The sequence below is a fragment of the Quercus robur genome, chromosome 9 (genome assembly GCF_932294415.1).
Source record: "Quercus robur chromosome 9, dhQueRobu3.1, whole genome shotgun sequence".
Classification (NCBI taxonomy): Eukaryota; Viridiplantae; Streptophyta; class Magnoliopsida; order Fagales; family Fagaceae; genus Quercus; species Quercus robur.
In genome coordinates, this window is record NC_065542.1 from 2,521,587 (window position 1) to 2,546,767 (window position 25,181).

Here is a 25,181-nt window from a genome sequence, read left to right on the forward strand (position 1 = left end):
AGTTGTCGTTTTTCACACTTATTCATCCCTTTTATTTCTTCCCTTTCATTTTTTTTTTCTTGAAATGAAAAATCCATATCAAATTGTTTTCTTCTTCCTAATTGCCGTGAAGCAAGAGTTTCAACTTTTGTTTGTTTCAAGGTTTGAACCTCGAGTTGGTTTTCTCATTACCAATGAAATGAATGAATAAAGCTCCAAACAAAAGTTTGCTTTCTAAGATTAGAGTTTTTATAAGAGTGCTTAAATTCCGTAGTCTTTTTAAAAAAAGAAGAAAATCTATTAAATTATCTTTGTCTTATTTCCTATAGTTAAATAATTTTCAGTCGTCCCTTCTTTGGAAAAACAGAAACAAAACAAAACAACAACAAAACAAAAAAAAAAAACAAAAAAACAAAAAAAAAGAAAAAGAAAAAGAAAAAAGAAGCACGAAACAGGAGTCGTTGGAGATCATCACTGCTGTAATTCCTTCTCACAAATGGGTAAGTTCTCACTTTTAAGTTTTAACACACAAACACAATCATCTCTATTTATTATTACCGTTTCACTCCCTGCCTGAAACTAAAATCCCACTTCACATCGTTTTCTTCTTCCTTAATTTAATTATTTTATTTTCTTTATTTTTTATTGGTGGTACTTTTTTTATATCTAAATTTCCAACAGCTTCAATGAAGTGTAAAAGAGAGTCTTCGCTGTCACCATCTTCTTCTTCAACACGTCAATGGAAATATGATGTATTTCTTAGTTTCAGGGGTGAGGATACCCGTAATAATTTTACTGACCATCTATATGTTGCTCTGCAACGAAAGGACATTTTAATATTTAGGGATGAAGAAGAACTTGAGAAAGGAAAATCTATTTCTGAGCTCTTCAAAACAATAGAAGAATCACAGTTTGCTATAATCATTCTCTCAAAAAATTATGCATCTTCTACATGGTGCTTGGATGAGCTTGCCAAGATTGTCAAATGCAGGGAAGAAATGGGACTGATAGTTTTGCCAATTTTTTATGATGTTGACCCGACTGATGTACGGAAACAAACATGAACTTTTAAACAAGCCTTTACTGATCACCAGAAACGCTTTAAAGATAACATAGAGAAGGTGGAAACATGGAGAGCTACTTTAAGAGAAGTGGCTGATATCTCTGGTTGGCATCTACAAAATAGGTAATTTCCATGAATTCTGAATGATAAGCTTCTTTCATATACCATGAATCTTATAATTATCTATGAGAATATAACATAACATGCATGTATTGAACTACATCATGGTATGCTAGTTAAAATGCCTAATTCATCTTTTCCATTTTTTATTTTTTATTTTTTTAACTTTACTTTTGTTATTGTTTTCTCTCTCTCTTTTTTCAAGAAAAAAAATCAAAAATTGGAGAATTGAATATAGTTGGAATTGTGTGGGGTTGTTTCGTCAAGCTAGTCCTTAAATTGCTCACAAGTCCCACGTGAGTGAAAAATCTCTAATATTTATATGGAACACTTGGTGTTTTACGGATTTAAATGTAGTAATTGAAGCTTCGTATACTAAATTGTGAAAGGGCCAAACCCAAAGGTAAATTGTAATTTTTCAGTTCCTTTGGTAGGAGAAGTTTACTCACAGGCTTCTTTAGTCAAAGTCTACCTATAAAAATGGTTGAAAGACTACACATTATGATGACTAAAAAAATTAAATTCTACTATGAAGAGGTAATCAACTATTAAGTCACTCCTTTCAAAAAAAAAAAATTATTATTAAGTCACATGATGCTTTAATATTATGGACAAACATTCACCAATTACCATGGTTTTAAAAACTAGACCGGACCGGCCAGTCTGACCGGTTCAATCAAGAACCGGCCACTAATCTGGTCCAGTTATAATTAAAAACTAAAAAATAGCTAAAAATCAAGAATACTAAAAAACCGGCCGATTTCACCGTATTTTACCTTTTTCCCAACCTAAAAACTCATATCCTCTCTTTTTCTTTCCCTCACAACCCATTCTCAACCTCCATTGAATTTTTTTTTCTCTCACACTTTCTCGTCTTCTCTATTCGGCTTTGGAATTTGGTGGTCGGTGCCTCTGCCTTAGCCTCCTTTTTCTCTTGACCTTATGGTATTTTGAGTAGATGAACGAGCTTTAAAGGACAAGAACTGAAGAACACTTAATCTTTTCTCATCTTCAGTTCTTGTAAAAGAAATGAAATTTGGGGAAGAAGCAACGCTGATCTGTTGTAAAAGAAATGATATTTTGGGAACATGCTAGCTATGGAGTGAGGTTGAACTTTGCTTGGCAGAGAGAGAGGTAGAGGAAGATGTGTAAAATGAGGAGAAGAAATGAAGAGTGAAGAATTAGATTCGAATTTTGTGTAGAAGCAAATTTTGAATTGAGGTGGTATTCCATATTCCAAAGAGCAAAAGGAGAAGAAAGTGGGGGTAGGTGGAGAAAATTCAATGAGCAAAAAGAGAAGAAAGTGGGGGTAAGGTGGAGAAAATTTAATGTCAACGGTGGTAGGTGGGATAGTAGGGAAGTTATTTAGTTATTTATATTTTTCATTATAAGTTTGTTTTTAATGATTGTGATTAAACTTTTATGATATAAATTTTTTAAAGTAAATATTATCAGTTACTATAAAATTATTATATAATTTATTTATTATTTTTCTAATTATAAATTATGACATCACTGGTTCGACCATCGATCTGACTTCGATCAAACCAAAAAACCAGTAATCAATCCCTTTTACAATTCTTTGTCCACACCGGTTTTTAAAACCTTGCCAATTACTCTAGCCATGCCCCTTAAGAATTTAAGTCAATTGAAGACTTGAAAGTCCAATTTTAGAGAAAATTATAACACTTTTAATAATTCAATGTGACGCTTTAACAACCCAAAATTACCTTTTGCCAAATTATAGATTGGATTAAGTTTACCGCATGCAAGTCCTTTTTAAAAGGAATTTGTTTTGGTCCAATCATTGTTTTTGGTTAAATTGGTTAAATAAAATCCTTAATGCGCATTTTAACCCTTTTATTCATAAATCAACTGTTTTAAAAAATAAAAAAATATGTAATTTTGAAGAAGTTGAGCATTAGTATTTTATAATGATATTAGTGCCTAAATACAAATTCAAAGAACACCTCTTCTTAAGCGAAGCGAAAAGAAAAAGAAAAAGAAAAAAAATACACCATTATTTGAGTCTCCGTTCAAGAGGTAAAAACTTGTGCTTGTGCTAGCACTAAGGCTTAACCTTTTATTATTTGTAGTCTAGCAATCTTAAAATTTAATGCGTCCGTTTCAACAAAATATAACGATAACTATAGCTATTAATATATTATACAATTCTATATGAGTAATTCTATCCACGAGCTGATGAATTCATAAATACATGCTTGTGCGAGGTGTATTCTTGCCTAGTATTTCTCTTCATCCTCTGCGGTTTTATAATTGGTTTGGACCATCATGTGATTATTTTCTATCTTGTTAACAGGCATGAGTCAAAATTGATCCCATGGTTTTGAAATACGGACCGGACCGTACGGTCCGACCCGGTTAACCGGGAACTGTCCTTGAAACGGCTCTTTTAACCCCAAAACTTGCTATACACAAAAAGCACAGTGAACCGTTTGAACTGCAGTTAAACAACTCGGGTTGGAGAACTGTGGCCGGGTCTCACGGGTTAGGCCGAAATTGGAGAAAAGAAGAAAAAGAAGAAGCGTTGTGCCATTTTCTCTGTTGAACTTTGTCTTTTTATCTCTCATCCTCACCACAAATCCGAAAATGCATTCCCAAAACACACTAAGTCCACAAAATAAAAAAGAAATGAAAAGCACAAACCTTATTTTTACCCCTTCTGCATTTTCCAATTTTTCCTTTCTTCTCCATTCTTCTGCGTTTATTCTTCTTTTGCTTCTTTGGCGTTTCCTTTCTTCTTCTGTTGCTGGTGCCCAAAACCAAAAGAAATCAAAAGTCTAAGATTTTTTCTTTTCCAATAAAGCTATCTACTAATATGGCAGACACTACCCCTTCCCCATGAAAAAGCTGGACATGTGGCCATGCTTCAACCATTCATTTGCTTTTAATTTTTTTTAAACTTTTATAGGACATTTAATCAAAACTTTAAATGCATTTTTTATAGGACATTTAAATATTTAATTGCATTATTTATTAGTACTACAAACCCACATATTCGTATTAAATTCATGTACTGCTCTTCTCAACATCCATTCATGTACTCTTATTGTAAATTAGGATTTATATTATAGATTAAATCTGTATAATATTACATAAATTTATAAAAAAAATGTACAATATTTTACATATTTGCATAAAAATATATAAAGTTGTAGACATTCATTTTGTTTATAATATAAATTTATTTTATACTGATAGTATAATGTAAATTAATAAATTTTTTATTATTTTTAACAATTAATAATAATATTCCATTGATTTTTGAAACATCATAATGAAAGTTATGATATAAAAAATACATTTGAATGATGGTCTTTATATTTATTTGAATTATTTTAGTTTGTTTTTCTATTTATACTAATTTATTATATTTATCTATATTTTAAATAACTATTAAATTAATTATGACATCATCATGTTTTGACATCGAAAACCTTGAACCTCTTCCTTCTCCGATTCTTTGAATAGTCTAGGTTTCAAAATCATTGATCCAAGCCATTGTGAAAAAGATGATTTTATAATTTGTTTGGACCATCATGTAAATGTCTTCTATCATCTTTGCAGGCATGAGGCAGAATTTATCCAAGATATTGTGAAAGAGATGATGGAGAAATTGAGTTCAAAATCCTCAAGCATTACCAAAAATTTCGCAAGAATGGAATCTACTATTGCAAAAATGATCCCTTTGTATTTAGGTTTTGAGAATAATGTTTACATGATAGGGATTCATGGTATGGGGGGTCTGGGAAAGACAACTCTTGCTAGAATTCTTTATGATGAGTTTCATATTCATTTTGAAGGTTCTAGCTTTATTGCTAATATTAGGGAAGATTCACAAAAACACGGTTTGCCACGATTACAAAAGCAGCTTCTTGTTGACATTTTGAAGGACAAAGAAATAAATATACAGAATGTTTATGAAGGAGTTGACATGATTAAGAAAAGGCTATGCCATAAAAAAGTTCTACTTGTTATAGATGATGTCAACTATTTGGACCAATTAGAAAAATTGGTTGGAGAGAAAAACTGGTTTGGATTGGGGAGTTGGATCATCATAACAACTAGAGATGAACGTGTGTTGATCCAACATGGAGTGCTTAGAAGATATAAGCCTGAGGTATTAAATAATGATGATGCTTTAAAACTTTTTTGTTTGAAAGCCTTCAAAATGGAGCAACCCAAAGAAGGTTATATGCAGCTCTCCCAAAAAGTTGTAGAATATGCTAATGGCCTTCCACTAGCTCTTGTTACTTTGGGTTCCTTTTTGGTTGAAAGAACAATTGATGAATGGCAAAGTACATTGAATAATTTTAAAGAAACTAAAGGAGAGATCTATGATATACTTAAAATAAGTTACGATGGACTAGAGGAAATGTGGAAGGAGATATTTTTAGATATTACATGTTTCTTTAGAGGGTATACGAAAGATGAAGTACTAGAGATGTTAAAAAATCGAGGTTTTGATGCAAAAATTGGTTTAAGTGTTCTTGTGGAAAAATCTCTCATAACCATGGATGACAATGAACATTTAGGGATGCATGATCTACTACAAGAAATGGGTCAAAAAATTGTTCGTCTAAAATCCGGTGGAAATCTTGGAAAGCAGAGCAGGTTGTGGCTCAGTGAGGACTTGCTTTGTGTATTGAAGAACAATATGGTAAGAACAACGACAAAACTATAGTTTTATCTCAGCAAATTAGTGACATAATTTTGTTCAATAAATTATTATTATTATTATTTTTTTAAATCCAATTGGTAAGCGATTACCTAAGTTTTAAGTAACAAAATAAAAAGTGAAACATTCATTTACCATGCTAATATTTTGTCAATGACGATTTTTTGAGATTTTGAAAAAATAAAAAATTTTGTTTGTAAATTTTTATAAATTTGAATTCATCTTTCTTGTTGTAATCAATTAATCATCCACCTCTTGGTTACTACCTAGAACATAAGGCTATCTTAACATTTTTTTTTTATATAAAAAATTCATTTTGTAGATTTTCTTTTCTTTTTTCTTTTTCCCTCACTTTAAAAGTAATGTTGTAATTTCCTATTTTTCACCCTCTTGGTTTTGAATATCTAAACGGTAGAAGTGCACCTTTCTAGTTTTAAACTTTTAATGAATGAGTTTTAAACAGATTAAAAAGAAAAAAAATACTTTAAAATATGATGTTGTACTTTGATCTATTAGTTATAAATAGGATTTAATATGTATTACAATTTACTATTAACATATGATTTTTAACTATGATCTATTAGTTACTAATTAGTTACTATTAGTATCTGTTTTGGTTAGGTTTTTGAAAATTTTAGAAGTTGTGTTTTGAAAATTGTGCTTTTTAGAATAAAATTAAGTGTTCGGTAAAATATGTGGAAAGTATTGTTGATATGAAATATTTGCAGTGTGAAAACGCAATCTTCTGGCAGTTTTTATGATCTGCAATTTGAAAACACACCTTTTCCCCTGTTATAAAAATGTAATTTTATTAAAAATGCAAAGCCGAACGGCAATCTTTTTGCATTTTCATTTAAATTGCTCTCGCCATTCCAAATGGTAATATGTAGTCAGTTTTACTATTTTCTATTATGTTGGGCCACCATTTGGGGAGGGCAGGGGAGGGGAATGCAAAAATTAAATTATTTTTTGTTCAGGTTAACCGAGGAAATTTCCCCATCCATATCCTTCTTGAGTCTACTAATTGGTATTTTAAGACTTAAAAGGTGGTTATATATATGGAAAACTCAGGGAATCAAAATTTTTTTTTTTAATCTCCTTTAAGGCTTTAACACTGTAAAACTTTAGTAATTCTATTATTCTTATCATTTGCCTGTGCAACTCACCAAGTCTTTGTTTTCAAAATATAAGGCAACAAACGCAATTCAAGCCATAGTCGTCAACTGCAAAGAAGAGGATTGCAGTTATGGAGAATTTTCTGAAGTTTTTTCAAAGATGTCTAATCTTAGATTGTTAAGTATTTGTCACTTGCACTCCAAGAATACTCTCAATCGTGATCCCAATGAGCTAAGATATCTTGAACGGGAGTGTTATTCTTTAAAATGTTTGCCATCCGGTTTGCCACCAAAGGAGCTTGTTCAACTTGACTTGAAGTATAGCAGAATCAAATATCTTTGGGAAGGAGTAAAGGTAATTTTGTTCTTTTAACTGCCTTTCTATTTAGAGTATTTGTTATTTCTCTTTTCTTTAAGTGTAGCTACAATACACTTCTGGTTTATTTCAGTTTCCTCCTTCCATCAATGAACTTGTTTTTTCTTTTTGAAGCAGAAAGTTGTTTATATTTATATAATTTTTACTTATTAAACTAAATTATATGTTTAACAGGGGCTTTTTTTTTTCCTATTTGTTTGTAACAGATTTTAGGCAAGTTAAAGTACATCAATATTTCCTCTTCCAACCTTATTAGGACACCTGACCTTTCAGGGATTCCGAGTCTTGAGAAAGTTTGGTTGAGACCCACTCAGCAGGCTTAGCCATTTAGAACTGTCGTTCTGCAGATCTCTTGCCAATCTTCCCAGCATATCTGCTAAAATAGAGTCCCTTACGGTTCTTAATCTTAATGGTTGCTCGAATTTGAGGATGATTCCCGAATTTAAGGGAATTATGAAAAGCCTATCAGAACTTCGTATAAGTTGTACTGCTATTGAGGAACTACCACCCACATCAATGAAGTGTTTGTCCTCCTTAAAATATTTAACACTAAGTGGAATCAATTTTGTCACCCTGCCTGTAAGCATCAGTCAACTTTCCAACCTTGAAGCTCTTGATTTTTCACACTGTTTGAAGCTTCGATCAGTGCCAGAGCTTGCAGCAAGTGTGAGATATATAAAAGCTGAAGGATGTACTTCCCTAGAACCATCACCAGCACTGCTTTGACAGAGCAGTTTGTCACGACCTCCTTCCCAGTCTTATGATGAGAGCAGCGGCGGAGTGGCATTTACAATACAGAACCGTTACCTACAGGTACTCTCTCCCTCTTTGCTAAATGGAGTATCACAAACATAAATTTTTTTTTTTTTTTTTTTAATACAGAGACTCCTTTGTCGTAAAACTGGATATGAAACTTCCCCCAAAAGGAAAGAGGATGGATCTAAAACTGAATTTCAGATAAGTATTCCTGGATTTCGAATTCTGGGGTGGTTAAGTCATCAAAGGTTGGGGAACTCCATGAGCATAAAGCTGTCTCCAAATTGGTGTAATAGTAGGTGGATGGGATTCGCACTCTGTGCTCTTATCGAAGCACGTAAGGATTGTTGTTTTGGTGAGCTTGATATTAAAGTTCGTGACAGAGCTCTTGGTGATATGCATCACAGTCAATATGCCTCTAAAACTTTCTTTGCAAAATTACATCTTACGGACCACATTTGGATATTGTATTTGTCTCGTGATGATTGGTTTGCCATTGTTGGGAATGATGAATGCAGTCAGATTGAGGTTGTATTTTTTGAGTACCATAGCTCATTTGAGAAAGTGCAGAAATGTGGGTTCAGTTTGGTATATGAGCAGGACAAGGAAGAGTCAAACCAAGCAATTGCACAATGCAGCTGTAGCCGTGTCATTACTTATGAAGGTTGGGATGGTGTCCATCATGGATTTGACAATTCAACAAGTAGCTGCGATGACTATAGCGATATTGAACCTAAGGAAAGTGATCTCTTTTCATACAATGGTAATGACCCGCTCCAATATCTTTCCTATTATAAGTGTAATCCTATTTGATTTTATTTTACTTGTTGTACAGCTATTAGTATAGAACAGCCCCAACCCCCCCCCCCCCCCTTTCTTTCTTTTTTTTTCTTTCTTCTTTCAGCGGACCGCAAGCAATCCCAATCACCCTATATTTTCTAAGCCTCTACATCATCATCACTTTCAGGAAGCTTAATAACTAGTATAGAACCTTAGGCAAGTTAAGAATATGATCTAATAGGAAATACATTCTAAAGCTTTACTCGTTATACTGCTCCAAGACCAAGAATTTTGGTAATGTAAATGGTTCAATCCTAATTTGGCATGTAACTATCAGAGTATCATGCCATTTTGCATATTCATTTTCTACTGGCAAATGCAAGACAATTTTTCCCGATAACTTCTTGAAACTTGAAAAATAAGGACTAAATAGTATTTCCTTCCCTACCATGTGTATACTTGATAATCAATGGTGTCATGCCCTATAAAATAGATAACAAGAAACTCCAATGACACTAGTTTGTAATGAGTGAATTATTATTATTTTTTTAATTATAGTGCCCTTCTAACTCAGATGTTGACAAATATGGAATTGGTGGTGATGATGTATATGCAGTTGGTGGTGGTGATGATGATGATGGTGATGTATATGTAGATGATGATGATGATGATGCTTCATACGCAGATGATGATGCTCCATATGCAGATGATGATGTATGTGTAGATGATGATGATGATGATGATGATGATGGTGCATATGCAAATGATGATGATGGTGATGTATATGTAGATGATGATGATGATGATGCTGATGCTTCATATGCAGATGATGATGTATTTGTAGATGATGATGATGATGATGATCAGATGATGCACATGCTGATGATGATCAGATGATGCACATGCTGATCATGATGTATATGTAGATGATGATGATGATGATGCACATGCAGATGATGATGATGATGTTTGACATGACTACAGAAGATGACCCTCATGTCCTGTTTATACTTTGACTAGCTATTTACCATAAGATGAATATCGATTGAGGCTTTAACAACTAGATGTGCACATGCAATTCAATGAGCCTGACCATGTTTTAAATTTGTATTTGGTTCAATTACAATGATTTGGGAAGTTGTTCAAGTGGCATATCTAATCATCTTGTTTCAAAATGAAAATGGAGTTTAAAATTTATTTATTTTTAAAGGGGATCTAGCTCTTGACAAATAAGGAGTTACATGGTTTTTGCAATAATATTTTTTTATTGGATGAATTTCAAGTGGGCTAGTGCTATTGGATAGCCTATGAGCAATACTTTCAGGTAACTTTATCACATTTCTACCTTCTATGTGTTTTTGAGATAATGTTTATGAAACAATATATTCCTTACAGTTCAAAAGGAGAAAATTTCAAACAAGTTGAGTTGTAAAGTAATTTTCTTTTTAGATTATAAAAGAGCCCTATATATTCAAGAGGAAATGTCCTGTTAGAGAGTGGAAGGTACTCTCACCAAAGTTATTCCACAGAAAATGATCTCAAAACTCTCCTTCGCCCCTGACTCTGACCCTGAACTTGCAATTGACCCACCTGACATCGACGAATCTTCTGGATTTGGAATGGGGATGAGAGCTAGAGACAAAGCCAAAGGTGGCGGGGTTAAGTTTAGAGTTAGGAATTAGAATAGATTTTTTTTTTTTTAATAGGTTTCGGATCTCCCAATCTATGTATACTATCATGGGTCAGATTTGGATCTGCAATTTTTTTTTTTTTTTTTCATCTCTCTCAGATTAGTTTCTTTGGATTTGGGCAATATTTCAATAATGGGCTCCGTTCCTTTTTTTAGTTACGACTCTCTTTTTCTTTTTCTTTTTCTCTTTTTAAATTTGGGATTTATGAGGTACAAAATTTTGGTATGGGGCAACAAAATGTTAGCTTACTTCTAGGCCTGTCACATAGCGATTCCTCATTAATGGGCCCTAAGAAGTGTTTGGTTTACAGAATTTTTAGGGGGAGTTCAAAATTCTTTCTTTCCCCTTTTTTTTTTTCTAGAATCAAATTTGAAAGATTCTGGATCGAGAAATCAAGGTAACAATTTTGATTGCATCAAGGACAAAAATTGGGTAAAGAAAAGTGCAATCTTTTCATTAATCAATGTAATAAAAATTTAAGGAGACGTTTTATTATTTAGTTAATTAAAATTACTGTTATTTATAAATAATAAGTATATTATTAGAGAAATGCCACGATTACAAGTCAGTATGGGAGATACAGTGACAAGCTTGGTGTAGGAGTAGTGTATAGAGTGTTTTTTTTTTTTCTTTGATGGGTTCTAGTCCTTATCAGATACGATTTATATGGTTTCAATTATTATGATTTTCATAAAATATGGTAAAGCTCAATTGAGCTTACTATTTTCATAAAATATAATAGAGTTTCAATTGAGCTATTCAGCAAAAAAAAAAAAAAAAAAAGTTCAATTAAGCTTACTGCTGTCGTATCGCCTACAAGCTGTATTATTAGGTACCTTTCTCCCATTTCTCTCATGTAGTGTATTTGAGTTAATCTCAATGAGAGCATGCGTTGTGAATTTTGGAGAAGTTTATATGGTTTCCTTGCTGTTTAGAAGATTCTTCCGTTGTCGTAATTAGTAGGGAATTATGAATGGACAGAAATTTGTTAAGTGCAGAATTGGAAAATTGAGTCATAGGTACCTAACAATTGGTAACCAATTTCCAAATTCTTGACGTAGCAGATAATTACATGAGAAACAGAGTTTTCAACAGAAAATGGGCCCTCATATTAATTTGCAGAATAGTCTTAGCTCCAATGAAACAAAATCATAGAAACACAGACACGATGTGGAACTTGATAGGTGGTTAAGGTGTTTCAATGCTTGAGATATAGATATATTTTTATTTTTATTTTTTATTTTATTAAGTATTTTTAGCGGAGGTACCTTTAGAACAATTATTAATAAACTATTTAAGAAAAGTTTTGACACCACTTTCGTGAAAAATATAAAAAACCATTAAAAAAAATTAATTTCTTTTTTCACTTTCCAAAAAAGTTTCTAAAAATATTTAACAAACTAATGCCCTTAGGCATCCATTAACTTTTTCCCTATTTTTGTTACCACTATTATAATTTTTTTTTTTTTTTTTTTTTGGCTAAGCCACTATTATAATTAAATTGAAGTAAAAAGTTGTATAGGACCTATTGCAATTTTGTTCAACAGATAACGTATTCTATTATTATTCATTTATTTGTAGCTATTAAAAGAGTTGTGGTGACTACCACAAGATCAAAAAAGTGCAATCTTTTCATTAGTCAATGTAATAAAAATTTAAGGAGACGTTTTCTTATTTAGTTAATTAAAATTACTGCCATTTACAAATAATAAGTATATTTATTAGAGAAATGCCACGACTACAAGTCAGTATGGGAAACACAGTGACAAGCTTGGTGTAGGAGTAGCGTATAGAGTGTTTTTCTTTTCTTTTCTTTGAGGGGTTCTAGTCCATATCACTATCAGATATGATTTATATGGTTTTAATTATTATGATTTTCATAAAATATGGTAAAGCTCAATTGAGCTTACTATTTTCAAAAAATATAAAAAAGTTTCAATTGAGTTATTCAGCAAAAAAAGAAGAAGTTCAATTGAGCTTACTGCTGTCATATTGCCTACAAGTTGTACTATTAGGTACCTTTCTCCCATTTCTCTCATGTAGTGTATTTGAGTTAATCTCAATGAGAGCATGAGTTGTGAATTTCGGAGAAGTTTATATGGTTTTCTTGCTCTTTAGAAGATTCTTCCGTTGTCGTAATTAGTTGAGTTTATGGGAATTATGAATGGACAGAAATTTGTTAAGTGTAGAATTGGAAAATTGAGTCATAGGTACCTAACAATTGGTAACCAATTTCCAAATTCTTGATATAGCAGATAATTACATGAGAAACAGAATTTTCAGTAGAAAATGGGCCCTCATATTAATTTGCAGAATAGTCTTAGCTCCATTGAAACAAAATCATAGAAACTCCGACACAATGTGGAACTTGTTAGGTGGTTAAGGTGTTTCAATGCTTGTGAGATATAGATTTTTATTTATTTATTAAGTGTTGTTTGCGGGGTACCTTTAGAACAATTATTAATAAACTATTTACGAAAAGTTTTGACACCACTTTCGTGAAAAAAATATATAAAAAAAAAAAAAAAACCATTAAAAAAACCATTAATTTCTTTTTTCTCTTTCCAAAAAAGTTTCTAAAAATATTTCACAAACTAATGCCCTTAGGGCATCCATTAACTTTTTCCTTATTTTTGTTACCACGGAGAAAATGGGCAAATACCCTTTTTCTCGAAATTAAACATTCGTTTGCCCTCTTTCTGAAACTAAATAGGGAATTGCCCCTCTTTTGTAACTCGACAATATAGAAATCGAGTTTTAATGAATAACTCGATATTATTATAGTCGAGTTAGTCTGACCTTTCGAATTTTCCCGAATAAAAAAATGTTTGTGTAGACGGCCATAACTCGGGAAACTGGAAATCGAGTTATGTTCAGCGGTTTGAATCAATAGGACCCTAACGTCTCACAACGCTATTCAGTCACTCACTCTCTCTGTACACTCTCTTTCCCTCGCTCTCTGCCATCACTCTCTCTCCACACTCTGTCTCTCTCGCTCTGCGATCAGGCTTCCCCACTCTTCCTCGAGTCTCCATCAGTCGTCGTTGGTTCCCGCCGCCGCTGATTACAGGTACGGTCCTCTCCCTCTGAAATATTTTCTGACGTTGGTTAATGTTAGGTTGCGTTTTGTGTGGGATTTTGATTATTTTGTTGAAACTTAAGGAAGTAGTAAATTTACTAATGAAGATGAGAATTTTGTTGTCTTTTATATGCTGCAATGATGATTTTCTCATTAATGAGTTTAAATGTGCTTGGGGTTTTGATGAGGGGTTTTGGCAAATCGAGTGGTGTTATAACTTATATTTTCAGAAATAGTTAATTAATAATTATCCGAAGCTTTAAGAAGTGATTTAAATAGTTCTGAAATAATTTTTTTTATGGCAAGTTCTTATTTATTTAAGAAGTGATGTTGAAAATCTTGTGCTCAAAATATAATGTCTTACTGAATCTATGCTTTTATTTTATATTAAATGTGGTTTACTTGTTAGAAAATTGCTAACAATGTATTTGCTGCCATGTCAGATATGCAGGCACTAGATAGAGTGCGGCCTGGACCCGATGTGGATACCCAGTTGGCCCAGCAGCCGAATCATCGGTCAAGTCCACTTTGGAGGTGCGCCGCTGACGAGGTATGTAGTAGTATTATTAATACATGTTTGTTTTATAATTACCTCGTGTTTAATCTCCTAACAGAATACTCGTCCGTGTGCAGGAGGCGCCTGGCATGATAAAGGTTCGACGCCGTAAATGTGTATTGCCACAGGGTGGGTTAGATCCACGTATCATGCAACACATAGATGCAGCAGGGTTGACTGGTTTATTCAAGGTTCCTGATATGGAGGTCGACCACGCCTTGATCACGGCGTTGGTTGAGCGGTGGCGTCCGGAGACGCACACGTTCCACTTACCCCATGGAGAAATGGGTATCACCTTGCAAGATATGGAGGTGATGCTGGGGCTTCCGGTGGATGGGTTGCCTGTCACTGGGAAGACAGACTACAAATGGAGTGAGCTGTGCGAACAGTTGTTGGGCCATAAACCTCCACCCCCGATACCAAACTCAAACAAGTCTACCCTTGCTGGGGCGAGGATAAGATACACCTGGCTTGATGCACAGTTTGCCGCTCCCTTAGTTGTGGACGCTGCTGACGAAGTCGTGCAGCAATATGCCCGCTACCACCTACTTGTACGGATGGGGGCCCTCTTGTTCATGGACAGGTCTGCGGACCGGGTCTCACTGCTGCCTCTGCAGTTGCTCAACCCAGTCAGCAATGCGAGACGGTATAGCTGGGGTAGTGCAGCATTGGCCTGGCTGTATAGGCAACTTTGTGGTGCATCGAAGAAGGATGCGATGCAGATTGGAGGAGCACTCTTGTTGGTGCAGCTATGGGCCTATTCAAGGTTCCCACAATTATGCCCTGTTGTGAGGCCGCCTCTACCGCCAGTGCACTCAGGGCCCCTTGCCATTAGGTACGTTCATTGAGTTCTCGTTATTTGTCTCTTTCATATAATTAAAAGTATGCCAAACTAACAAACGAAAGAAACTTATCAATGCTTAGTATATGGATGTGAAATATAAAAGCAAAGTTTGTTAAATGTAAGGTTCAGTAATGAGCATTTGTCGACATCTCATGTTTGGTAGGTGGAGCGGGCCAAAATGCACCGCAGAGCATGCCACACACGTCCTTGCTGCGTACCGGGCGTCACTGGCTACAGTACGGGCCGAGCAGGTATTCGGTTAATTTAGTTTGAATTCTTATGACCACGTTTCCCTCAATTCTTATAACTACGGGCCGAGCACGTTTTCCTCAAATGCACCGCACATGCTTTTATTTTCGTTTCCCTCAATTTTATATTATTTTGAATTCTTGGATTGTTGTAGGAATGAGTTGATTTCATAATACCATCCAATCATTTTGTTTGGTACTTGGATTTCCATCCCATCATTTAACTCAATTGGAATGTCCATCGTGAAGTACTTCACATTAGAACTTCCATTTGTAGCACCTGCATGAATACTTGCTCGTCCTTACATAAAGTAAAACAAAAGTAAAAAATTCTTGAATGTTAAATCAAAGGGTTTTTTCCAAATTGGGTTGGATTGAAGGGTTTTTTCCAATGCAACCCAACTAACATGACTCAGGTTAAGTTGGGTTAAATCAATGGGTTATATATAAATTTAGTCATATATATATAAAGTAGAATTTGGCTATATTCTTCATTATGTACGGAAACGTTTGTGATTTACACGGAAAAAAAAAAAAAAAACACAGAATAAATTGTCCCTTTTCCAAGATGTTTGAAGCATGTGCAACATGCGCAAAACATTGAGCATGAAGTCTTCGTTTAGTGCAAGGCAGTGAGTTCAAACTTGTGTTGCAACCAAAAAACAAAAACTCCACCAATTGTTACAAATGTCATTAAGCTGATGCAATGAAGAGAAGACGCACATATTGGATTATGTAATTGGTTATAATTCAATGAGAAATGAATTTACCTAATAGTATACCAAAGATGATCAGATTTGTCTTTGGTTGTATTTGTGTGCTCAAGTAATTCATTTGATTTTAATGATGCATCTTCGAAACTGACGATGACATCTTTAAATTCTTTCCAGCTACTAACTGAATCAAAAGTTTGTGTTCATTTTCTGATTATGTTATTATACACCGTTTCAACCTACTTAACATGAGAAAATAGAACTTTTAGCCTGCTATGAAAATGAACTAAAAAATTTCAAAACAATATTTCTTAAGACTTTATATAAGGCGAATGATTGTAAACGCAGAACCAGCATGGTCAATTAAATTCTAAACAACAAATTTCTAACTATAAACTTGACAAATATGGGTCTTTTCAGAACAAGGGAATCAAGGCATATTAGAATACAAATGATATTTTCAAAACGCATGGCCCCTGCGCAAGGATGACACGCATAAATCGAGAAATGGTCCAAATTTTTTTCTTTCCCTAATCCTTGTGTGAATTCTGCTTCACTGTCTTCTTCGTTGTTTTTGCACTTTCTGCTTCTTTACATGCGTTTTGGAGTCTTGCTCAACAGGTTAGCCCAGACTTGTGCTCATAATTCTTTTAGAGAGAGTTTGAATCTTTGATAGTTGTTATACTTCAATATTAAAGCTTTAAAATAGAAATTTTTTTTAGAACTGTTGAAGCTTATTAATATTTCACACCTTCTGGATTCGCTATAGTTTTGGTGGTTGACTTAGATATTACCACAATTATATTCCAGATTTTCGTTGAATTAAATTTGCTGAGTTAGAGCTGCTCTTCACTGTTGTAATATAGTTGGCTGTTAAATCTCATAAAATGATAAAATTCTTTAAATTTAGAACGTTGGGAAAGCTGCAAATGTTAAACTACGAAAATTTTATCTAATTATTGTGTAATCATGACATGAGAGCAAAAATATAACCCAAGTTTGCATTTTTGGCCTAAGTACAGAAACAGAGGGAATGATGACATTATTGATCATTGGCCCGTAAAACACATGATCACTTCTCTGGCTTTCATTGAAATTTGAAATTAAGCAAACTAAAGGATGGAGTTACTCTGACTTGAATGTCATAGAGTGACCATAGGCTAAGCCATTGCCATAGCTTGTCCTTGTCCAATGCTGGATGGTTGTCATTGCTTGGGTCCACACTGTGAAATTTCCAAAATACAAAGCCATTAGTGCCCTCCCAGTAGGAACTCGAGAGTCCAGGGTATAGGTTAAACCCTTTGTGAGATTTGGGGTTGTTTAGGATGCCAGAGTGAGCACCGAAGATAGTCTCAATTGTTGCTTTGCCTTCAAAAACTTACTAATGTTTGGAGTTTATGCATTTCACTACCCCTGTGACAGAACATAGCAATATTTAGTATTAAGTGACCATCTAAGGTTAATATAAACTTTTATGTTATCTAAACATCTGTTTGGGATGTTCTAGTTGATGGTGTTTTCATAGGTAGTCAATGTGAATCACTTGTAATTAATTAATAAAATGTTATGAGCTTAAAACCATAGTTATTGCTCTGCCTAATAAGTAGACAATTTAGTATTTCTTCTTCTAACATAGGGGTATCCAGGATTACAAAAATTGTTATTGTGATGCAAAAAACATTGTTACATTGTACGTTATAAATTACCTTTGCTGAATTGAAGGTTATATTTTTACAGTCTAGTAGAATACTGTTTGACTTCGATTTACGTATTCAAGTGGTATATTTTGAATATGCACAGCCTCGATTGTCTTCTTGGAAAACAATGGCCTAAGTTTAAAGAAACAAATAATTGTTAATCAGTGATATATGAGAAAACATAAAGACGCTTGACACATTACCTCTTGTTGTTGACCTAAATGAAAAGTTAGTTCGTGCTCCTTGCACCAAAGTTGGAGAGCACAATTTAATTGCAGCATGCAACTCCTTAAGTTGTCCCCACTTTAGCTGCCTTAATAGTCCTAAAATTATTAAAAGCTATGGATTATTAACGAGTACTTTATTCATATAATTTTAGAAGCGTGCAAAATATGCTGATCACCATATTCTTCAAGAGGAATGTAATTTTAGACATTGACATGATTAGTTTGAGATAACTAAAAGGCTTACGTAATTTCCAACACTAAAATTTATAAGAAATATATATTTACATAGAAATATAATAACAGTATTTGATGAGGATTATACCATGTAATAATTTACATAGCTTCCATTTCTTGCAATATAAAGTGGTACTTGAAATGCAATGTCTTCAGTAGACCTTATAATAGTCATTTTGTTCTCATTCATTGAAACATTGTTAATGACTAATGCAATTAATGTAGCACAATATTTCTATTACGATAAAAAGATTTTGCGAAATCATCAACTTGGATTCATCTTACAGCCATAAGGATGCTGTAGTACCCTCCTCTAAGTTTGGTTCAGATTGAAAACCCTAGTATTTGATGGTGTCAGTTAGCTTTGAACCCTGTCCAGCATATGAACATGGGGCTGAAAATGGTGGACATGAACAACCTAGATCTTTTAATATTTTTTGCAGGTCAATTTTGTTGTTCTTTTAGTTTCTGCCCAATAATCCCTGAAGATTTTGTGTACGACTAGAAGCTAGAAATTCCATGCTTTGCATATTACATATCACCTACATAATGTTAAATTAGTATGATGTCTCACTATCACAAACATAATCTACTTATGCAGATTGTATGGGAGCCGTACACGCATACGCTAGGCTCCCTACCTGCGTATTGCACTGCTGGGCAGCATATTTGGAGGGCCGAGGTGCCGTTGATATTCTTTTGGATAGTGGAGTGGCATCATCCTGAGCGAGTCCTCCGTCAGTTTGGGATGAAGCAACCAGTTCCAAGTGTCGTGGATACGTCGACTACCCTTCACAAGATATCCCTTCAGGGTAAATGGGAGAAGAACTGGGAGGTAGAACATGATCCCTTTATTCGGCAATGGGCCAACCGAGTGAATGTAGTTCGCGGGTCCGATCTCCTAGACGATGATGATACGTATCTCGTTGAGTACATGATGTGGTACAATCGCCACACAAGGCGGTACATAACACCAGAGTCTGCGTATTGGGAACTCATGGTGAGGCAACAATTCCTATTTTATGGATGAAACCATTGTTGGATTAAATATCCTCAGCAGATTTATCATGCATATTTTGAAGTCCACAATAGTTATTGTTGTTACATCTCTATAAGTTTCTCTGTCATGTTGTTTTAAAGTGAAAAAATACTGCATGACATGTCATTATGTTTTAAAGTCAAAATACTGCATGATTTAAGTTGTTCATAACAAACTGAATTTGTCTTGATCCAATTTGTTTGCATGAGGAATGGTTAATGGGCAATGACTAATGATGACCACACCTTTGTTCATATAATTACATTCAACTTTTAAAAAGGGTAGGTTGGGTTGGGTTTTATTGTATTTTATTTTAATTTTTTTTAATTTTTTTTTGTTTTTGGTTGGCTTGTACTTTAAAATGGACGGTGCAACTCTGTGTAGTAGTGATAAATTCGCATTTCATGATAGTTTAGATAGCCTTTCCTCCAGGACTGATTAATGTATTACATATTCCTTGATAGATATTACCTCTAGGATTGGGAAGTCCCTTACTAAACTGTTGGTAGAATGCAATTCCCAACAGCTTAAAGGTCATTTAAAATCTTGCAAGTATGCAGCAAGGAGATGTGCATTTATACTAGATTCAAGTATGATATATGTTCTAAGTTTTTGGTACTTCCCTTAATTGAAACTTGAAGCTTGCGTTTGATATTTTCAATTCATTTGATTTGGGCGTGTACGTTAGGAAATAATAACTTCAAAATATGTGTCCTGATTGCAATGTGATATTAATGGAGTTGTAAATCTCGTGAAGCCTAGATACAGAAGTGAAATTCTGATATTTTCACTTATGCTAAGATTGAACTTATGTACAACCAACTATACGTGTTTTTTAGAAGTATTATCTCAATGTTTAGATTGCGTAGCGATAAACATAACAGGAAACATACAACCTCTTGAGTGTTGGGTTGGAACTATAAATTCTTGCACAGGGGGGGCCAACCCCTATTTTTATACACTGTCTTTTTAAAGATGCTTCATAATTATAAGTAATATAAGGATTTCATTAGCTATGTTTGCTACTTTTTCTTTTGATTTTGGAACAGATTTATCCAAGTTTTGCATCATACTTGCGTTCTTGCTTTTATGACGCCCTTGTTTTGTAGGTTCGGACGATGATTAGGTCTATACCGAGGTGCGATGAAGGTTCTGACATGCACACTGACCTTACATTTACACTAGAGCTTGTGGAGGAGCTAGGCCGACTTAAATTGGCGAATGCGCTTGCAGAAGCAGTTGACATTGATAGACAGGCCCCAGTTCGTGGCGGGCAACGTGGTGGGTCTCGTGGGGGTGGACATCGTGGAGGTGGTCAAGCTGGTCGCAGCCGTACGACCGAGTCGGCTCCCATCTACGAGGAAGGGAATGAGGAGGGTGTAGAAGAGGCATGGCTTGGCACTGATTGGGTACTGTCTGATGACGACGGCAGGACACCGCGATGCACGCCTGGCGATGGTGCTGGGCCATCCCATAGCGTCGATCATCAGGGCACTGTTCCAGCCCACACTACATCCCATGGTGCTAGCACGGACTTTGAGGGCCCTCCTCGTATGTCGCCCCCAGTTTTCAGTGGATCTGCCCATGATGGTGGATGCATATTTGTCCCCACACCAGGCATGCCCACCCCACCTCTAGTGCAAGTGGACCCCACCATGTCAGCTCCATCTCAAACCGCCCACGGAGAGGCTGTACAGATTGAGCAGATACCGGCTGAGGACATTGAGCCGGTGGAGGCTTTGCGGAGATCGCGACGCCCGCGTGCGCATGCTCCCGATTGCGGGACCGGTGATGGTATGTACTTCGTCTACACTTCCCATCTTCTTGAGCTACTTGTACTGTGCATTTGATTGATTATGTTAATTTAATTATGCTGTTGTGTCTGATGAAACAGGTAAGATTAGACCTGTCAGGGCATATGGGCGGAAACGAAAAGATCATTAAATGCCTTAGTGTATGCTTATACTTCCTGCCTATAGGTGACTGCATAGTTACGTTTCACTTTTCTTCTAAAGTCGTATTTTTTTTTTTAGACCTAACTGCAATGGTGGACACGAAAAGGCCATTGAGCTGGATTGTCCTTGTGTGCTTATTCTTCATGTGTATAGGTGACTGGAATAAGCATGCAAAATGTTCTACTAATTGGGGAGAATCTTGGTGGCTGTGCATCTATTTCTGGATCATTGCTTGGGGAGAATACTGGCTGTCAATGTGTTTGTTGTCAAGAAATTGATATTTTGGAGAAAACCCATAAGGCGTATTGTATTTATTGATGTATTAGGAAGTTTTTCTGCACTTGGAGTTTTGATTGCAATTTGACAAATGTCTGGATTGGTATTCATTTGAAGCCAAACTTTCTTGTGTTTTTGTATGTTGTTAGCTACAGTAAAGTGGGTTGTAAGAGAGTAATTTGTTTTTTTATTTTTGTTAGTTTTGTGAGAAACAAATGTGTGGTATTGTTGATAAGCAAGAAGAAGTAATTTGATACTTTCTGTAAAAGAGTTTGATGACGAAGTTTATGCGGATCAATGGCAGAACCAACTCCTTTGTAGCAAATCATTTATCCGAGTCTCTACAATGCTTGGCTAGGTATGTGTCTCTCTCCTAATTTTCTGATTCGCCTTCCCTACAATTCCTAGATTGGTACATCCTCCTTCCCATTTTATTAATTTTAATCTCCTTTAAATCCCCTCCTCTCTAGAATGATTAGATCTGTGTACATTTGATTACAAGTTCGTTAGTAGGAAGTTTGGAGAATAGAATTTATATTTTTTTCTAGCATTGTTCTAGAGCAGCTCACAATATAACTTACCTAAAGCTGAAAACGGCAAAAATCTTAGTTATGTGTGCATGTTTTGTTCCTTTTGCTTCTTGGGGTTTGTAATTGTTATTTATCATTGTATATATTACCTTTTCATTTTGGTAGCAAATTGGGAACCCAATGAGAAACATTTAATTGATTATTGATTTTTTCATCAATTAGCCTTCTTATTTTATGATTTTCAGTATATATATATATATATGTTGTGTGTGTCATTGGCCAATGAATCAAATCTTGTCCATCATTTGCTTTAATGAAATGATGGAGGCATTAATGAAAAATTTGCATACTGTTTGAATGTTACTTTTATTGTTTGTGTATTGCCGTTTTTTGGGTTTGAATTATTATCTATGCTTACAAAGGTATATGCATTTTTCTCAATAATTTTCGGTTAGTATCTAATGTCTCCTTCACCACAGCACATTAAGACGTTGGAGAAGTGGCCAACCTTCAGAATCCTGGGAGGCTCATAAGGCAGCAATCCAAGCACTCATAAAGCTGCCTTCAGGCGAGCTTGTTACAGGTATAATATGATTAAGTAGATGACTGTTCTGCTAGATATTGTTTTAGATTTTGTTGGTAGTTGGAATTGGTTACATCAGATTGGAATGCATTATCAACTACGAATGTCTTTCACTATGAACTTATGGGGTTCATTTTTATGCTACCACGATTTTAGGTTCAAGTGATACAACTTTAAAACTTTGGAGAGGAAGCAAATGTACACATACTTTTGTTGGGCATACAGGTATTTTTTCCATTTATTTGCCTTCATTGTGCTTTATATATATATATATATATATATATATATATATATATATATATATATATATATCCTTATCTGCAATGTGTTGAAATCATGTGGGAATGAAAATAATTGTAGATTTTGCAAACTAACGATGCTGTAAAATTTTCTTCTTACATGTCTGTTTGGTGATCATCAAACATATTTTCTTTGAGCTTCCTATAAGTTAGAAGTGGAAGAAGCATTTAATAAGACTTCTGATGTATAAGTTGGCATTAATTGACCAAACTGTTGACATGGGTAATCCTCATATGTTTAGTGCTTTACATGGTTTGATTGCTAAAAAATTTAGACATGATGATACTGAGTTTGTCTCTTGTGGAGTATTTAGTGGGAAAGGAATGCTTGCACTTTTGACGGAAGTGCAAGCATTCTTGATTTGAAGTTCTTCCGGACTTTATCTAAGCGGACTAATGCTTTGGCATTCATTACCAATCTGACTGGTTTTCTATTTATCTTCACATGATTGAGAGTTGTGTTATTTGCTTCAAACTTGGCTTTATAATATGGCTTTATATATCATTGATAAAACAGATCAAATATAGGCTGATGCACTTGTTCTGAGGGGGATCAGTTGCACATTTGAGGAAGGGCACAAAATACGTATTGTTGGCAGAATTGGCAGTGGCAAGACCACTCTCATAGAGATGAACCTGTTTTGTCCAGTGGAGCTAGCTAGAGGGACCATTGTAATGTATCTATTGAAACCTGTAGTATTCCATGTAATGTTCACGAGATTACGTAACTTTTAAATTTTAAGTGTTCATTTTTTTTCTAATTCAGAATAATACTACAAGGTACATCATAATTTTAGGGTTTTATTTACTGTGTTTGGGATTCAAGAACCTTTATATAGCTGTGTTATTTGTTTTTTTAGTTGGTTGGTGTCAATTTTTATTCATGGTCATTTTGTTCTGGACTTTCTATATTGTGGCTATTAAAATTTTCAGAATTGACTTGAAGAATTTAGATAATTTTCTAATGTTGGACGATTTATCATGTATGAATAATTCCAATCCTAGCTTTTTTAAACTTTGAATTTTCTTTGATTGGTATGGATTGCAGTGAATCCTCCAACGAGGAGGATTTCCAAATCGTTCATGTAGAGGTTATGCAATTCATTGTTGTTTTTTACGTCATGTACATTCGTTAATCGTGGCTCATTGTGTATAGGCTGATGTAGTATTTTGTAAGTACACAATAATGGACTGCAGTGAATCAAATAGACGGGGTACGACCAAAGGTGACTGAATAGGATCAAATAGAGTAAATAGAATGTAGTACACCGATTTTCCTAGAAACCACAGTGGACCGAATAAGACCAAAGTAGATATAATGGACCGAATAAGACCAAAGTAGTCCAAAAACAAAAATAATAAGGTTATTTTTCCATATATACATATCTGCCAGTGAAACAATTGGAAAACGATGACACTTCTACTTAAAGCACACATGACAACAGATGGTACTTGGAAGTATACATATCTTACTAAATACCACAACAAGAAGTCGTACTTTTGCATTCATGCATCCGTACGTTGTCTCGTGGGTGCATCAACTTCATCATCCCCCACAACGTGAGCCACCACTTCATTCAACATGTTTGCACTCAACGTTGCGATCCTCCTTGCGTGGTCACGCTCCTCAATGGCAACTTCCAACTGATACCTTAACAAAGTGTGCCTAATGTCTCCACTGCCATAGTTGGTTCCTTCGCTTTGAGAAGTGCTAGGTGGAGTTGAGGTTGATATGTTTGGAGTTTCCCACGACGTAGACACACCACCATGCACGCCCATACCATTACCATGCAAATACTCCATGTATGCAGCTTCGGCTTCCCTTCGATCTTTATATGATTTGTGATTGGCGTTTGGGAATTTATGAACTTGTCTACTCGCATCTAGCCAACTGTCGTATATGCCTGGAACACGACCGTTAAACACAACATAGGTTCGTCCCATCCTGCTCTACACAAACGCAATGGTGGGAACTCTTTGCACTAGAATAACATGGCTGCACCTTCTAACGTGTGAAGTGAGCTTTTGTAGTGGAAATGGGGCCACAACTCGATTCCATATAAATCGAGTTATAGCATGCGGAGTTACATGTAACTCGACTTCTCATTAACCGAGTTTCTGAAATGCCGTCATTTCAATACGTCTTGTCAACAGTAACTCGATTTATGTGGTATCGAGTATTATATAAAATCGATGTACTTAATATCGAGTCATGTTGTCCCCCTCCCCACATTTCAGAATCCATGCACGTGTCTGGCTCTATCTGTGTTGAAAACCTTCACTGTCTGGTCTCTGAAAAAGAAAGCCTATGAGGTGAACAAA

At 34.9% G+C, this 25,181-nt stretch overlaps 5 protein-coding genes and 1 pseudogene across 10 annotated transcripts; all 6 read left to right on the plus strand.

Moving 5' to 3' along the window:
* The first annotated feature begins 475 nt into the window (after nt 1-475).
* Nucleotides 476-1,043, plus strand: LOC126699768 (TMV resistance protein N-like). Its single transcript, XM_050397735.1, has 2 exons — nt 476-479; nt 661-1,043. The coding sequence occupies exons 1-2, from the start codon at nt 476-478 to the stop codon at nt 1,041-1,043; spliced, it is 387 nt and encodes a 128-aa protein (XP_050253692.1).
* LOC126699769 (disease resistance protein Roq1-like) lies at nt 642-8,078 on the plus strand. Its single transcript, XM_050397736.1, has 5 exons — nt 642-1,165; nt 4,751-5,843; nt 7,053-7,331; nt 7,559-7,575; nt 7,700-8,078. Exons 2-5 carry the CDS (start codon nt 4,788-4,790, stop codon nt 8,076-8,078), a joined length of 1,731 nt encoding a protein of 576 aa, XP_050253693.1. The 5' UTR covers nt 642-1,165; nt 4,751-4,787.
* Nucleotides 6,951-8,926, plus strand: LOC126699322 (disease resistance protein RPS4B-like). Its single transcript, XM_050397069.1, has 3 exons — nt 6,951-7,331; nt 7,559-8,165; nt 8,237-8,926. Exons 2-3 carry the CDS (start codon nt 8,113-8,115, stop codon nt 8,919-8,921), a joined length of 738 nt encoding a protein of 245 aa, XP_050253026.1. The 5' UTR covers nt 6,951-7,331; nt 7,559-8,112; the 3' UTR covers nt 8,922-8,926.
* A 4,316-nt stretch (nt 8,927-13,242) lies between these two features.
* On the plus strand, nt 13,243-21,563 carry LOC126699728 (serine/threonine-protein phosphatase 7 long form homolog). 5 transcript variants are annotated; one of them, XM_050397695.1, is made up of 8 exons: nt 13,243-13,649; nt 14,102-14,208; nt 14,292-15,049; nt 15,222-15,309; nt 18,779-19,177; nt 20,326-21,010; nt 21,111-21,206; nt 21,325-21,563. In XM_050397695.1, the coding sequence occupies exons 2-7, from the start codon at nt 14,104-14,106 to the stop codon at nt 21,158-21,160; spliced, it is 2,085 nt and encodes a 694-aa protein (XP_050253652.1). In that variant the 5' UTR covers nt 13,243-13,649; nt 14,102-14,103; the 3' UTR covers nt 21,161-21,206; nt 21,325-21,563. The 5 variants fall into 5 exon arrangements, with proteins under 5 accessions (XP_050253652.1, XP_050253649.1, XP_050253651.1 ...); XM_050397692.1 differs by having other exon boundaries at nt 21,111-21,195; nt 21,278-21,563; XM_050397694.1 differs by having other exon boundaries at nt 21,111-21,195.
* On the plus strand, nt 16,431-16,541 carry LOC126701289 (U6 spliceosomal RNA; annotated as a pseudogene).
* On the plus strand, nt 21,264-23,664 carry LOC126699731 (uncharacterized). Of its 2 annotated transcripts, none has more exons than XM_050397698.1 (4): nt 21,264-21,805; nt 22,457-22,560; nt 22,717-22,785; nt 23,388-23,664. In XM_050397698.1, exons 1-4 carry the CDS (start codon nt 21,723-21,725, stop codon nt 23,390-23,392), a joined length of 261 nt encoding a protein of 86 aa, XP_050253655.1. In that variant the 5' UTR covers nt 21,264-21,722; the 3' UTR covers nt 23,393-23,664. The 2 variants fall into 2 exon arrangements, with proteins under 2 accessions (XP_050253655.1, XP_050253653.1); XM_050397696.1 differs by having other exon boundaries at nt 21,266-21,805; nt 23,377-23,664.
* The last annotated feature ends 1,517 nt before the right edge of the window (nt 23,665-25,181 follow it).

Coding starts and splice junctions, on each gene's coding strand:
- LOC126699322 (XM_050397069.1), top strand. CDS start 8,113: ATGATGAGAGCAGCGGCGGAGTGGCATTTACAATACAGAACCGTTACC. Junction 8,166..8,236: donor TACAGAACCGTTACCTACAG/GTACTCTCTCCC, acceptor TTTAATACAGAG/ACTCCTTTGTCGTAAAACTG.
- LOC126699769 (XM_050397736.1), top strand. CDS start 4,788: ATGATGGAGAAATTGAGTTCAAAATCCTCAAGCATTACCAAAAATTTC. Junction 5,844..7,052: donor GTGTATTGAAGAACAATATG/GTAAGAACAACG, acceptor TCAAAATATAAG/GCAACAAACGCAATTCAAGC.
- LOC126699728 (XM_050397691.1), top strand. CDS start 14,104: ATGCAGGCACTAGATAGAGTGCGGCCTGGACCCGATGTGGATACCCAG. Junction 15,050..15,221: donor TCAGGGCCCCTTGCCATTAG/GTACGTTCATTG, acceptor CATGTTTGGTAG/GTGGAGCGGGCCAAAATGCA. Junction 21,011..21,110: donor CGATTGCGGGACCGGTGATG/GTATGTACTTCG, acceptor CTGATGAAACAG/GTAAGATTAGACCTGTCAGG.
- LOC126699731 (XM_050397696.1), top strand. CDS start 21,723: ATGACGAAGTTTATGCGGATCAATGGCAGAACCAACTCCTTTGTAGCA. Junction 21,806..22,456: donor TCTCTACAATGCTTGGCTAG/GTATGTGTCTCT, acceptor CCTTCACCACAG/CACATTAAGACGTTGGAGAA. Junction 22,561..22,716: donor TTCAGGCGAGCTTGTTACAG/GTATAATATGAT, acceptor CCACGATTTTAG/GTTCAAGTGATACAACTTTA.